General features: G+C 50.1%; 1 protein-coding gene across 5 annotated transcripts; it reads left to right on the plus strand.

Moving 5' to 3' along the window:
* The first annotated feature begins 756 nt into the window (after window positions 1-756).
* Mavs (mitochondrial antiviral signaling protein) lies at window positions 757-15,338 on the plus strand. Of its 5 annotated transcripts, none has more exons than XM_036186280.1 (7): window positions 757-824; window positions 5,305-5,485; window positions 7,066-7,243; window positions 8,772-8,941; window positions 9,975-10,128; window positions 12,312-12,802; window positions 13,725-15,337. In XM_036186280.1, the coding sequence occupies exons 2-7, from the start codon at window positions 5,369-5,371 to the stop codon at window positions 14,139-14,141; spliced, it is 1,527 nt and encodes a 508-aa protein (XP_036042173.1). In that variant the 5' UTR covers window positions 757-824; window positions 5,305-5,368; the 3' UTR covers window positions 14,142-15,337. The 5 variants fall into 5 exon arrangements, with proteins under 5 accessions (XP_036042173.1, XP_036042175.1, XP_036042178.1 ...); XM_036186282.1 differs by having other exon boundaries at window positions 5,338-5,485; XM_036186285.1 differs by lacking the exon at window positions 757-824 and adding an exon at window positions 983-1,041 and having other exon boundaries at window positions 5,338-5,485; window positions 13,725-15,338.
* Window positions 15,339-15,726: the final 388 nt, after the last annotated feature.

The following is a 15,726-nucleotide window of genomic DNA, read 5'->3' on the forward strand; positions in this document are numbered from 1 at the left end:
TGTGCACTAGTCACAATCTGCCCATTCATTTTATTGATGGACATTTGAATTGGTTTCATAATTTGCTTATTATGAAGAAAGCCACTAGAATCTTTTCTAGTGGATGTAGTCTTAAAAAGTATTTTAATCTTGGTTTTAAATACCTGGGTATGTGTACCTTGAGTACAGGTGCCAGTAGAGGTCAAAGGTGCTGGGTCACCCTAGTCCTGGAGTTACAAGCGGTTCTAAGCCATCAGACACGGGTGCATATCTCAAGGTCCTGCTGCATCATATTCCCACGGTCCCCACTCATGTCGCCTGGCTAGGCACTCACACCCCTGTGACATCTGCCTGACATCCCATCTTTATGGAGTACTGCGTGCCAAGCGCTGGAGACCCTCTCTCCTCCAGGGCTAGAAGAGTGCTTTGCTTGAGGAGCGTGGGACACAATCCAAGAACGCCTTCTGGATTTCCCCTAGAAACTGCTCTAGACCAAGCAGGGAGAAAATGACCTGCTCCCTTCACGCCTCTACAGGGAACCAGACGGGTCGCCAAGCAAGGCCTACGAAGCACTTGCAGCCAGACCAGAGGCTCACGAAACTCATCCAGTATGGAGCTCATCCAGGGGCCCCTTCCTGCCCAGCCAACAGCAACGCTTTCTACCCATCCCGTCCAGGCCCTGCCCAGCCAATGGCCGAGCTTCCGGCCCCACCCCTCCCTCGCTCCTCCCTACGCCCTGGCCAATGGCCGCGCGGCTCGCCCCGCCCCGCCCCGCCCTCTTCATCGGGGAGGCTTCCGCAGGGTTGCAGGCGGGTCAACCTCTTGCCTAGTCTGGTTTCCTCTCGGTAAGTTTGCAGCCGGGAAGTGGGTTCTCAGGGCTCAGTGCTCAGCAACACCCTTCAAGGAGGGGGCCTTGGCTCGGTGTCCACAGGAGCGCCCCGGGCTTGGGCACGCGGGGTCCGGGAGGCTCCAGAACGGGATTATGGGAGAGCGCCGCCCGCCCCACAGGGATTCGGGACCCTGGGAGTTCCTCCAGCCGCATCCAGCACACTTAGTGAGCAGGTAGGTGGTGCAGAGCGTTTGCCCAGGCTGGACAGGAAGAACCTTGGAGTGCCTCCTGCTTCTCCCTGGCCCTGGTGACTCGAGCGAGGCATGGCCGCGCTCAATGACCTGTGGCAGTTGTGCCAGGGAGTAGGCCAGCCAGTCCGGACTGCGTCCTGATCCCCGGTCTGGACAGTTGTGGACAGTGACACCTGTTCAGAACAGCCTCCCCGCTCTTGGAGACCTGGATCCCGCCAGGATTCTAGTTTGAGGCCAGGAGACCTGTCCCTGGGGAGTGTGGGTATTTCTTTCCGTGACTCTGTCAGAAGCTCTGTGGGAGCCAGGTCGGAAGCTTTGCTGTGTCCAGGACAGCCCTGCCATCTCCTTTTCTCTGAGATGGTGAAGAAGTTTTAGGAAAAGGAGGGACAACAAAACAAAACAAATCTTCTTTGGATAATGCGAAGCTTCAGAAACTTGAAGGGCATTTGGCCTTGATCTCAGAACTCAAGTGAATGTCAGTGAGGGCAGCATTAATGCCAGCTTTGTCTGGGAGATTTTTATGTTTTCAAAGAGCCTAAACGTGGAATCTTCTCACCCTCAAGTCCGGTCCCTGGGCAGTGACCTTGGCATAAAGATGGACTTTGTGGTTCTCCTGCTGCTGGGGCTTCTCTGCTCTGTTAGTCCATGGCCAAAAGTCTGGGTTCAAGTCCCACACCATCAGCTGCACAGCAGAGTATCACTTCCTTCTCACTTGTGATTGTGTCAAAGGACGTCCTGGAAGGACCGCAGGCTGCTCCTGGAAGCAGTGGCCCTTCAAGAAATGATCAAATGTGAGCTTCCTTTGCTTTTGGTGGGGCTCCATGCCGCCCTTCTGTGCATTCAGTGTTGTGGCTGCACTGCAGAAATTGCTGATATGAGATTGTCTCATTGTATCTTTCTAGGTGACCTGGGAAAGAGGGGGAAGGGTTTCATCAGCCTATCCTCCACAGAGCTGTTCTTTTTCATCTCCTGAAGGCCCCACAGGCCCTAATCTTGCTTCCCTGATCTCCTGACCTTCAAACTATAGCTCTTTGTAGGAATGTAGCTTTTGGTAGTTAGCCTGAAGGTGGTGACCAGGGGCTGAGGCCACTAGGCAGAACTGGTGCTTCATCTCCCAGGTGGCAGGGGCCTGCTCCTGCAGCAGCTCCGCTGTCTCCCAGAGGCCTCATATTCAATAAAGATCACTTGGTTACCTCTTCCCCTCCTTCCTTCTTCTCTTTTGAACAATCCTCTTGTAATCCAACATGTTGAACCTGTCAAAATGGAGGTCTGAGGTGCCATCTTTCCATGGCTCTTCCCTGACTTTCCTAGTGTGGTAAATGGCACCTTCCTTGCCCCAGCTCCCCAGAAACAGTGTTTGATTCTTTCCCCCACCTCTGTGGTGGCCATTCTGGCCACACCCATCATCACCCCCCACTTGGTCTCCTGACTTGTCACCCTTGTCACCCTCCTTCCATCCTGGGCTTCCCAAAGTCCTTGGAACCTCCAGAGAGCTCTGCAGTGCCAAGTCAGAGCTTCCACTTTCCAGTGATTCCCTGGTTCACACCAAATAAAACCCAGAGTCCTTCCTACAACCCCTTACCCGTAAGCCCCCTCTTTGACCTTGACCTCCGCCCCCTTAGCTTTCTAAACTACTTCACTCACTTACTTTCTCTTCACACACCCCAAGCTCTGAGGACTTGGGGTGTGTGAAGAGAAACACACATCTTAGAACCTGCATCTGCTTTGCCTTCTGCCTTCCTTGGTCGCCTCAGTTCAAGCAGGGTGTTTTCCTCCTGGAGTTCTGTCCCCTCGTCTCCTTTTCCTTTCTTCATACTCAGAATTGCTTTCTGGACTTGTCATCTAGCTACGTGCCAACTGAGCCATGAGCAGTTCCACTCCAGTAGGCCACAGATTGGGTGTGGAGGGCACAGACCATGTCCCTCTTAGCCCTGCTGGGGCAGGCGGAAAAGAGACATGTGGAATTGCAGGTTGTGGTGCTGCATAACTAAGTCATGCTGGCTTGCATTTAAGGTACTTTAAATGTTTAAATTTAGGGCCAGTGAAATGTCTCAGCAGGTAAAAGAGCTTGCTGTGTCAGCCCCGTGACCTGAGTTCAAGCCCTGGAACCCAAAATGGAAGGAGAAGATCAACTCACAAAAGTTGTTCTCTGATTTTCTTTTTTTCCTTTTTGGTTTTTTGAGACAGGGTTTCTCTGTGTAGCTTTGCGCCTTTCCTGGATCTCGCTCTGTAGACCAGGCTGGCCTCGAACTCACAAAGATCCGCCGCCTGCCTCTGCCTCCCGAGTGCTGGGATTACAGGTGTGCGCCACCACCGCCCGATTCTCTGATTTTTGTATGTGTGCTTGTGACATGTGTGTATACACATTCACATACCCATCATATACATATAATAATAAATGAGTAAGAATTTAAAAGTGGCTTATTTAAAAAATTTAAGCTTAAGGGGGCTGGGAGGAAGGCTCTGTGGTTAAGAACACTGGCTGCTTTTCCAGAAGATCCAGGTTTGAGTCCTAGTACCCACAACCATTTGTAACTCAGTTCTAGGGGATTGGATGCTGGCCTCTGTAGGCACATGATGCACAGACATACATTCAGGCAAAACACCCATGAACATAAAATATAAATAAACCTTGGGGCTGGAGAGATGGCTCAGGGGTAAGAGCACTGACTGCTTTTCCACAGGACCTGGGTTTGATTCCCAGCATCCACATGGCCATTCACAACTGTAACTCCAGTTCCAGGGAATACGATGTACCTTCTGGCCTCCATGGACACCAAGCTCAAAAATGGTGTGTAAACATACAAGCAGGCAAAATACCCATATGCATAAATAATTTGAAAAATGAATATTTTAAAAAATTTAAGCGTATATGCCTGAGCTACTGTGTTGCAAAGCTCTTTGAACCATTTTTTAGAAATTTATGTGTATGTCTGTCTGGGTGTATACCAAGTGTGTGCAGACTAGAAGAGAGAGTCAGATTCTCCTGGAACTAGAATTATGGGCAGTTTTGAGCTACCAGATGTAGTGCTAAGACTTGAACTCAGGTCCTCTGGAAAAGCAGCAAGTGCTCTTTTCTACTAACCCATCTAAACTAGTGGTTCTCCGAAAGACCCTTTCACAGGGGTTGCCAAGACCATCAGAAAACAGATATTCATTATGATTCATAAAAGTAGCAAAATTGCAGTTATGAAGTAGCAACGAAAGTAATGTTATGGTGTAGCTAGTGTTTCGTCCTATCATATCTATATCATAATGGTTGGGGGGGTCACCACAACATGAGGAACTGTGTTAAAGGGTTGTAGTGGTAGGAAGGTTGAGAACTACTGATCTAATCCATCTCTTCATCGGTGTTCTCAAGGAAGTTCTCTTTTCCATTAAACCACCAAACCATCTCTCCAGCCCCTCTCCAAACCATTTTATGGAAATGGTTAGTAATTTGCCCTGAGCCATAAAGTGACTTCAGTGTAGTGAACTCAGTTTTCTCCCATGAGAACACACATATGTGTATATGGCAAACTGGTGGGCCTGCGTCATGATCCAGAAACAATCGGATCTGAGAGCCCTTAGTTATTTGGTCTTCAAGTAGCTAGTGAGCCCCCCGATTTCTTGGTGCTGCATTTTCTCCATCTTTACAGTAGAATTGTCCTGTCATCATATTGGAAGCTCCTTTTGCTTGTTTTCAGTATGCCCCAAAGAAGCAGCATTTATATGTGACTCTTGTATTGTCCTTCCTTAGAGACAGAGGGGATCCAGTACCTTCCACAATCTTAGCAGCTAATGCCACAAATGATACCAAACCCTTAGAAAATGATTAAACCCAAAAGGCAGAAGTGGGCCCTAGACGGATAGCTCTCTGCTCATCAATTCACTTTTAAGGGAATTTTTTGAGAGCTTCTAGATACAGTCAGTCATATCAAGCTGTTTAAAGAAATGAAAGATTAGGCCTGGAGAGGTGGCTCAGCAGTTAGGAGAGTGCACTGCTGTTCAGAGGACCAGAGTTCAAATCCCAGCACCCATGTCTGGCAGCGTACTGCCTGTAACTCCAGGGGTTCCAGTGCCCTCTACTGGTCTCCCCAGGCACCTTCCCCATTGCACACACCCACACCCACACTCATACCCATGCACATACACATCATTTCTTAAATTAATGAAAGAAAACTTTAAAAAAAAGAAAGAAGTGAAAGTTAAAAAGGCAAAGATTCTAGAACCTGAGAAAGAATTGCCCTGTGTTATCTCTTCCAGTCCATCTCTCTCAGTGCATCCCACCCTTCCTAGGGCCGGAGTCTACTCCAGAAGCTGAGCAGCCATGACATTTGCTGAGGACAAGACCTATAAGTATATCCGCGACAACCACAGCAAGTTTTGCTGTCTTGACGTTTTGGAGATCCTGCCTTACCTGCCCTGCCTCACAGCCAGTGACCAGGTGAGCCAGGGACGCCACAGCTGGCCAGAGCATTGGGCACAGGGCTGTGCCATCCACGTTCAGCCTGTCCCAGCCCTTCTCCCAGACCAGGGCCTCTGAGGCTGCTGCCTGCCCTGCTTTTCTGACTTTACGATCAAGCGTATTCACAGTAGCTTTCCTAACTCGTTGATCTCCCTTCATTCTTGACGTTGTACTCAAGAACATGGCACCAGATCAGCAGGTTCCCAGGCTCTGGCTCCCTGTTTTTCAGAACCTTCTCCTTGCTTGTCCTTGGATCTTGTTTTGATTCATTCGCTCATCGCACCTTATCTTGGGATAGAGTCTGGAGTGTCAGTTCTGAGGACTCTACCGGTGTCTTGCCAGGACTTACTATGGGCTCCTGCACTCACCAGCTAGTGCAGTGGTTTATATTCTGGTTCTTCTCAGATGGCATGGGCTTTGGTGCTTCCAGCAACTGCCTGTGTGCTGTTGGGGTCTCCCGTTTCTGGGTGTCTCAGGAGTACCGTTGTTTCCTGTGCAAATACTGTTGCAGTGCAGGTCTGGACAGTTAGAGAGCGTACTGGCCTCACCTTGTGCTGGGCGTTCGTCAGGACGCCCTGCCATCTAGTTTGCAGTAAATGTTTCTATGGATTGTCCCTTGTTTTTCTTTTCTTCTCCTCTTCCTCCTAGTCCTTTGCCAAGTCTTCCTCTTCCTTTTCTTCTTCCTCCTCCTCTCCCTCCCTTTCCTCTTTCCTCCTTCCTTTCTTTTTCTTCTTCAGACATGCTTTTACAATATAGCCCAGTCCGGTTTCAAACCCATAATCCTCCTCCTTCAGCCTCCCTAACGTTGGGACTGCAAGCTGGTTGATCGTTTTCAAGTGGGAATCCAGTGAATGGAAATACTGCAGCTGCTGCCATATTTCTAGAATTCCCCAGTACTCTCAGGGCCTTGCTTCCCACTCTTGGTCCCCTCCCTTTTCTTCTCTGCCCTGCTTTTCATCCCATTGCTGATGGGCCCCTTTTCCTTTCCAACTCAGTCACCCTTCTCTTTGCCCGACTCAAGGTCAGCCCCACCCCTTGCTGCTTTGCTTCTGCTCAACCTCTGCCACCGCGTCTGTAAAGCAGAGATGACCTTAGCGGGGACGACTGCAAACCTAGACATGGCCATAGCCCTTCCTGGCAGCACGTGTGCATGGTTGTTTACTGTTCCTCCTCCACACTCCATGCTTGGGCTACCACCCTGGCCTTGCTCTGCCTCTCACCCAGTTTTAGGCATAGCTGCCTTCCCCTTGTGGCTCTCTTAGTTTTTTTTGTTTTTCGGTTGTTTGTTTTTTCGGTTGTTTGCTTTTTTGGTTTTTTTTTGTTGTTGTTGTTTTTGTTTGTTTTTTGAGACAGGGTTTCTCTGTGTAGCTTTACGCCTTTCCTGGAACTTGCTTTGGAGACCAGGCTGGCCTCGAACTCACAGAAATCCCACTGGCTCTGCCTCCCGAGTGCTGGGGTTAAAGGCGTGCGCCGTCGCTGCCGCCGGCCCCTCGTGGCTTTCTTAGTGTCCCCTTGGCTAGGCCATGCGACCTGAGTAGGGTGGCTGTGCTGTCTTCCAGGACCGACTGCGGGCTTCCTACAAGCAACTGGGGAACCAGGACACACTCTGGGAACTCTTCAACAAGCTCCAGCGCCGCGTTGGCTGGGTACAGTGCTTCATCCATGCACTGAAGATCTGCGAGCTGCCTGGGCTAGCTGAGCAAGTGACTCGAGTTTATCAGAGCTACCTGCCTCCTGGTGAGCATCCTACCCTAGTCTCCTGCCTGGGCCCCTGCCTGTTCCTCTGGCTTGCAATCTCCCTCTTCCTTTGCCTTGTACTTCCTGCCTTTCTTCTTCTTCTTTTTTAAAATTACATATAATAACCTCCTGACTTTCTATCTCCATTATGCTCCATCATAGGATATACCTGGGTTTAATCCAGCTGAGCCACTCACTAGCTATGTCCCTTTGGCCATATCCCTTAATTTCTTGTCTGTCACAGTGGGCTAATGGCCGCACCCCTCATGGTGGCTGTAGTAGATAGACAGCACAGGGTGATGCCCGTTGAGTGCTTAGCTGGGCATACCTCCCCTATGCCCAGCACAAGGCACCTGCTGTCAGTTTTGTAGCTCTGATGTTTGCCTCCCTTCTTGGTCCTTGCTTTCTCCCCTGCCTCCTTTCTCTACGGTGTAGAGTGTAGTCTACCCCCAATCACTCACCCACTCCTCCTTTCTCTACGGTGTAGAGTGTAGTCTACACCCGATCACTCACCCACTCCTCCTTTCTCTACGGTGTAGAGTGTAGTCTACCCCCAATCACTCACCCACTCCTCCTTTCTCTATGGTGTAGAGTGTAGTCTACCCCCAATCACTCACCCACTCCTCCTTTCTCTACGGTGTAGAGTGTAGTCTACACCCGATCACTCACCCACTCCTCCTTTCTCTACGGTGTAGAGTGTAGTCTACCCCCGATCACTCACCCACTCCTCCTTTCTCTACGGTGTAGAGTGTAGTCTACACCCGATCACTCACCCACTGTTCATTTCTCTACAGTGTAGAGTGTAGTCTACACCCGATCACTCACCCACTCCTCCTTTCTCTACGGTGTAGAGTGTAGTCTATACCCGATCACTCACCCACTCCTCCTTTCTCTACAGTGTAGAGTGTAGTCTACACCCAATCACTCACCCACTCTTCATTTCTCTTTTCCACCCCACAGTTTCTCTGAGAACATCCAGGTTTCCAACCCCAACACCTCGCTTCCCAGTTGCTCCTTAGTTCCTCTTAATGACCCTGCCAAGTCATGTGACAGGGGGTGGGGTGGTTGGTAGTTGGGCCTGAAGAGAAGATCCAGGAAGAAAAATCAAGCCAATCTTGAACACACCATGTTTGCTTTTCTTTCTCTTTTCCTCTCTTCTTTCCAAGTGGGTCTCTTCATTCATGGAAGTCAACAGTGCTCTCTCAGATAGAAATGACTATGGCAGGGTCAGAGATGGGCCGTGGCAAGGGTCAGTTGGGGATGACAGCAGTGAGGAGAAAGCCTTGGGATAGAGAGGAGTGTGGCTGGGCTCATGTCCATGTTCCTTGCCACCTTTCCTGTCTTCTCCAGCTCCTCTCCCTCCTGCCCCCTCCTCAGTGATGCTTATCACCTCTAAAGAACTCATCCCACATCTGGTCAGCTTCTGGAGTTATTTAAGGGAGACTAGACATCCCAAAGCTTCCAGGCCTCTTCTAGTACCAGGATAATTCTGATTCTTTCTGGACATCACCATATCTTTGTCCTTTAGGGACTTCACTCCGCTCCTCAGCCCCACTGGAGTCTCCAGCAAATCCTTCTGCAGCTCCAGGACCTTCTGCACGTGCTCCAGGCCACAGCATCTCTGACAGTGACTACCAGGGGAAAACAGGCTACCCTAGGCCTGTCCAGGACACCCAGCCACCAAAGTCCCCAGGAGAGGTAGGTTCTCACAGTCTACTTCAAGTCCCTGCTTTTGTGTGCTGCCTGCCTGCCCACTTCTGCCCACCCAGCCTTCCAGAAGCCTCTCCCTACCTCTTGAAAATCATGCCTCTCTGCTAAGAATATTAGGGTCCCCTCACTAGCTACCCGACTGCTGGCCAGGCCTGTGGCCACCTCGGCACTCTGTCATCAGCTAACTAGGAGGCCATGGTTTCGAGGTCTTTGTGATGGTCATGTGACATGTTGAGCTGAGTAAAAGACTGGAGGGTAAGGAGATTGGAATATGAGGGAGGTGATAAATATTAGGAAGTTGGGGTGAAGGTGACAGGGCTCTTAATTGTCAGCAGTAAAGTCAGGTATGAGAGAGAGATAGCTAGTTCTATTGAGACAAAGTGAGTCAGCCATGGGGTTTAGAAGAGACCCCAAACTGTGGGTCTGAAGCCATGAAATCTGCAGAAACTGCTGGAAAGAGCTTTGTGCAGTGGCTATAGAGCCAGACACAGGCACATGGATAGGGAACTTGGGCAGTGCATGTTTTTTTTTGTTTTTTTAAAGCACTTGAAGCCATACTGGAAGGCTGGGATGTAGCTCTCAGTTGGTAGAGTTCTTGTCTAACATAAATACAACCCTGAGTTCAATTTCCAATACTATATAAACTGGGCATGATGACACACGACTATAAGCCTAACACTCAGGAAGTAGAGGCAGACAGATCAGGAGTTATCCTTACCTACATAGTGAGTTCAAGGCTAGAGTGAGATACATAAGACCCTATCTCCAAACAGAACAAAAACAGTAACAGCAACAACAAAACCAAATAGATTCTAGGGACTCAAGACTTATAATAGGCAAGTATATTATTGATGAGCTACCCCCGGTGTGTGAAGGTTATCTATGGCCAGAAGCAAGGCAAGGGTTCCCGGGATCCTGGGAACAGGAGCTGAGGCCAGAAGGAGATGTCCCAAAAATATCTGCCGCTCTTTGTCAGCTCTTGGGAGAAGCAACTGCTTTATTACCATTTCCTCTATTGCAGAATTCAGAGCAAGCCCCACAGGCCAGCTTTGGGGCCATCCCGAGGACGTCTGGTGGCTCTTTGATGCCCTCACCTAACCTGCAAACTGTGAGCTCTCAGCCCTCCAGAGAGCAGCAGGGTCAAGAACCAGAACTGAGTGGCACCTATACAGCAAGTATGCATAGAATGTGCTATTACAGGGTCTCTTAGACCTTTCAAGTGAAGGTTAGGGTTACAGTTATCCCTTGGCCTTTTTTGGACAGGATGCAGGGTAGGAATAAAGGGTATTCACTTCAGAGTGTGTGTGAGACTGTGTCTGTGTCTGTAAGTGGAGTAGCAGCAGCTTAAATTGCAGTCATTTGTTAGCACATGGCTCAGCTGGGTAGGTCTTCTGTCTTGATATCCTCTCAGGTATTCCCTGACATGTGCATTTATTCTGCTACTACCCATTGGCTGGGGCTTCTTCATTCTCTCATCCTCTAGCACACAAGCCCAACTCATGGCATCTGGGCAAGGCTCTGGGTAAAAGAGAGGCAGAGCTGTGAGGCATAGGCTCAAAACTGGTCTTACCCTGCTTTAATCTGTGGTCAAAATAAATTATGAGGCCAGCCCAGATTCTGAGAATGGAGAAACTGGCAAAATCACATTGGAAAGTGTGATTGCTGTATAGGTGTGTATTGCCTTACATTCCTGCATGAGAGAGAGAGTTAGGGCTGTTTCTGCACTCAGGTAAAAGGACCTGGTAGCAATTGTCCAGGGCCTGAAGACGGGACAGATAGCATAGGACTAGCTGATAAAGGAGCTCTTGTTCTCTTTTTTCTTTTTTGAGACAGGGTTTTTCTGTGTAGTTTTGGTCCTGGATCTTGCTCGGTAGCCTAGGCTGGCCTCGAACTCACAGAGATCCGCCTGCCTCTGCCTCCAGAGTGCTGGGATTAAAGGCGTGTGCTGCCACCACTGCCCGGCAAGGGAGCTCTTAAACACCACTCTGCACAAGCTCTTGTGGATCAGATGTAATCCCTCAGCTACTGCTCCAATGCCATGCCTGCCTGCCTGCTGCCATGCTCCTCACCGTGTTGGTCACGGACTCTAACCTAACCCCCTGGAACCGTGAGCCCCACATGAAGTGATTTCTTTTATGAGGTAGTTGTCTTGGTCATGGTGTTGTCACAGCAATAGAAAAGTAACCAGGGCTGGAGAGATGGCTCAGCGGTTAAGAGCACCGACTGCTCTTCCAGAGGTCCTGAGTTCAATTCCCAGCACCCACATGGTGGCTCACAACCATCTGTAATGAGATCTGGCGCCCTCTTCTGTATACATAATAAATAAATAAACCTTTAAAAAAAATAGTAACCAAGATATCAGTAAATCACTAAAGTGTTTCAACTCCAGATGAGTCAGTCAGGGGTCAGAACCCAGTGCTCCCCCTCAGGACTATAGTCTGTCCACTCTGGCTTTCCAGGCTACAATGGCTCACCTCCACTTTCCTAACTGTTCTGTTTGTCATTGGTGCCTGGTCAGCCCTCAGTGCCCTAGAATCCTGTGTGAACAGTTAAAGGTTGGGGGAAATCGTCTTAGCGCGCCTGACTTCTTTCATCCCCATGCAGCCAGTCACTGTGCTCTGTCACGTCAGCTGGTCACAAGACGTTTATCAGGAAATACTGTGTGAACCATGGGGGTAAAGGGCACTTCATTTGTAGCATGTTGTGATCACAGGTACCAGGAGATTTTCTATTAGGTTTATGGGGAGACATCAGACATCACTTCTGATCTTTGTCAGCCTTGGCATGTGTATCCTGAGAGGTCTGTGAAGAGTCTGATGTCATCACCCTTATGTGCAGTTACCACCTATTTCTGGTTTCCCCAGATCAAGCTCCCTTTCTGGGACTACGAGGTCCTTATTCCTCGGGGCGGATGCCTGTGGTTCAATTGACTGTGTTAGTAGTTCTGTTGAGCCATCCTGCTATCCCCTTTCGTGATTCAGGACTGCTCCTGCTAGAAGGCAGCAGGGAACAGCAGTGAGGGGAATGTCTCAGGACACTAATGCTTATGCCCAGGACAAGGCAGAAGAGGCAGAAGTCGGAGAAGAGGCAAGTGTCCAGGGTGTAAGGAAAAAGGAATAACTTATAATGAGCATCAAGCTTTTGGGTGTGAAAGAAGGTAGAGGCCATTTTATTTTGGTGATAGGACAGACTAGGGCTCTGTGTCCAGGGCTGAGGGCAAGAGTCTTCTCCATGAATAGGAAATTGGGAAACCGGATGTGGTAGGGACAGTGTAACCAAGGGCATGGGCACCCTTCTCTAGTCCTCAATGTAAAACAGTCCTTTGGGTTTGTTTCTGTTTTTGTCTCCTTACCTGTAGGTGTTGACTCCCTTCCCATACCATCCCATGGACCTGTGTCTCCAACTGTTTCCTTTAAGCCCCTACCACGTCCTGCTCTTCGGACAAGCCACGTGCCCGGGGTCACGGCATCGGTTCCATCTCCTGATACCTCCTTATCTTCCTCTTCTACTGGATTGACTTTTACAAAGGGAGCTGGTGACCAGGCCAAGGCTGCCACCTGTCCCAGCACTGATGGGGAAGAACCCACCAATTCTGTGACCACCAGCTCAGTGCCGCCTTCTACCAAAGTGGTGCCCGTGACTACCATGTCTTCCAAAGTGTCCTCCAGGTTGCCCATCAGTACAAAGTCCACTGCTTCAGTGCCCTCTACTGTGCCCACCAATACAGCACCATCAAAGTTACCCATCAACTCGGCATATACTGGCACAGTGCCATCCAAAGTGCCTGCTAGTGTGGCCAAAGCACCTGCCAACATAATGCCACCCAACAGGAGCAGCAACCGAGCCAAGGTGAGGGGTTTTTTCTTCCCCAAGACAGGGTTTCTCTGTGTAGCTTTGTGCCTTTCCTGGATCTCGCTCGGTAGCCCAGGCTAGCTTCGAGCTCACAGAGATCCGCCTGCCTCTGCCTCTGCCTCTGCCTCCCGAGTGCTGGGATTAAAGGCGTGCGCCACCACTGCCCGGCCCAAGGTGAGTTTTTGTTCCTCCTAATAGTCACTCGGTTCTCTTTGCCAAGACAAGCTGGTCCTCTGCCCTGCCCTCAGACCCTTTTGGTCTCCTCTGTGCTGTCTCTGGTCTGGTTCTTCAAGATACTGGGACAGCCTCATCCAGCCCTTACCCCTTGTTCTCCAGGAGGAATGATAGTCATAAGAGCTTCTAAGCATGGACCTTCAGCAGGCTGGGGCATGGGACCACCCCCACTGACATGTGTATTAACTCATTTGGAGCTCAGCAGTAAGCTCAGCAGTAGCATTTTGTAGATAAGTAGTGAGGAATGGATCATGGTGGCTCATGTGCCCTGTTCATTGGACCGTGGTCTCAAGCATCCAGCTTGGAGCAGTTACTCCAACCCAGTAACCCCTCTAGCCACTTCCCAGTCTTACAGCTGTTCACCTGAAGGAACCAAGTTCACAAGCCTTGGGATCTTGTGGCTGTCTTGTGGCTCTCAGGCCCAGGTAGTACAAGATGGGTCACACTCCAGCAAGGGCTCCTTAGCAGTGATACTCACAGTAGCTCAGTGAGGGGGAAAGGCTGCCCTGGAAGGTCACTGCAGGGTCTTGGTCACCTCCAGCTGTATATGTATCACTGATGTGTTGAATCCCCAAGAGAGGGTGGTCTTGGCTATTGTGGGAGGCTAGTTCATGCCCTGACCACATAACCTAGCTTGTCTCCCTGTTAACCTGAACCCCTTCTAACACTCTCCTTGTGTTTCCAGGAGACCCTAGAGCCTCCAGCAACCACGGTCATCACTAGAGGCAGCCTGCCCGGACCTGAGAGCTTGCACTCCATGCCAGAGATGAGCAAGCCAGGTGTGTTGGTGTCCCAGGTGGACGAGCCATTCTCAGGCTGCTCTATGGACCTTGCCATCAGCCCTAGCAGCTCCTTGAACTCAGAACCCAATCATGGTCCAGAGGAGAATGAGTATTTGTCCTTTAGGATCCAGGTGGCTGAGGACCCCAGTGCTAACCTCCTGGCAGGAAGCCCTGGGGCACTAGCCACCCAGGATCCCCCAGAAGAGGAAGAGCTTTGTGTCAGTTCAATACCCTGGGCTAAGTGGCTTGGGGCAGCCAGTACACTTTTGGCTGCATTCCTGGCAGTGATGGTGTACCGTAGTAGGCACCTGGCCCACTGAAGCCTCAGCTGTGTGCCACTCACTTGTTCAGTCCTGCCAAGCATGTTCTCTAGGCTTGGGCTGCTGGAGGCTGAGTTGGGAACTTAGAGATGGGGAGGTCCACTGAGCTATCTGGGTGGGAGGTGCACCGAGGCTCCACCCACTGTGGAGTAGGGGAGACATTCTTTCCATCCTAGTTCATGACCTCTTCTGGTCTTTAGCTTTGGGGCACTGGATTACTGCCACTACTTCTGACCTGCCCACATGGCAGTATAGGATTTCATGCTGTGTGCTCCTAAGGAGGTATCCCCACCAGCCTCATCCCTGTTGGCCCAAGCTTGAAGATCAGGAGATATCATACTCTGTTGACAGTGCTCCTCGTCCTGCCCAGGTCTCTTGCAACAAGCACAGGTGTATTGATGAAAACTACCATAACATCTAGTTCCACCAGCAACCCAGCCTAAGGCCTTGGCACTAGCGCCTGGGAGCAGCAGAGTGGCTGGTTTCTAGGGAGCTTTGAATCATCAGTCTCTGGTTCCCCTCCATAGCCAGGCAACCCTAAGGGAAGGTCTGAAGGTTCCCTGTGGACTCTAAGAAAGCCAGAAGCAGCTGTCAGGCCTGAGGAAGACTCTGGGAGCCCTGCTCCAGCCTCCTTACCCCACCTTTTCACTTCCTTCCTCCCTCCTGGTCTCCTTTCTCTTTGGTTTCCTATACTGGATGATGGAATACCTAGTGGGCAGAGCTCAGGCTGGCCTTGGATTTCAGTTCCACTCTTTCTCTGGCTTTAGCAGACATTTAGCATCTCTAGTCATTTTCCCAGTGTGGACAGTGAGTAGCTCTTCCTTTTACTGGGCTCGTCTGAAACTGAAGGATATAGATATTTCTGTAGTGTCTAGCCCAGAGGGTATGACTACCAAGTACTTACCCTCCTGCCCAGCCTGGTGGAACTAAGGTGAGCTTGAGAGGCAGAGTATATGGTGGCGATGGCACAGTCTTTGTCTTTGAGAGGACAGCCTTGGCCTACATGGTGCTTCTGTCTCTGGCACTATGTAGTCTGCCTGTGATCTCTGACAAGGTGTAAACCTCTGTGCCTCACTTTTCTCACCTGTGAGATGGGGCGAATATGTATACATATGTGCTAATATGTTCTAATATTATCAGGATAATTAAATTAAAAGTTTATCTGCAAATCTTGTGAGTTCTGCATTTCTTAGGGGTTGGATACATGTTATCACTTACACAGAAACGTGCTGGGGCTCTTGGCTGCACTGTCAGAGACAGGGCTAGCATGTTCTTCCTCCTCCATGGGCAGGAAGTTTAGCTACATCTACATCAGACATACGATGAGGTTTAGGCTGGGTGTGGTGGCGCACACCTTTAATCCCAGAACTTAGGAGGCAGAGGCAGGCAGATCTCTATGAGTTCAAGGCCAGCCTGGTCTACATAGCAAGTTCCAGGCTACCAGAGCTACACAGTGAGACCTTGTTTCCAGAACAAGAAAAGAAATACAGTGATATGTATTGAGGGTATCCTCATGGGTTCTTTTAAGGTACCCTTTGCTGGATAAGTGATAGGCATGGAGCCAACCCCATCTCTGGGCTCTGTT

The sequence above is a fragment of the Onychomys torridus genome, chromosome 4 (assembly GCF_903995425.1).
Source record: "Onychomys torridus chromosome 4, mOncTor1.1, whole genome shotgun sequence".
NCBI classification, from domain to species: domain Eukaryota; kingdom Metazoa; phylum Chordata; class Mammalia; order Rodentia; family Cricetidae; genus Onychomys; species Onychomys torridus.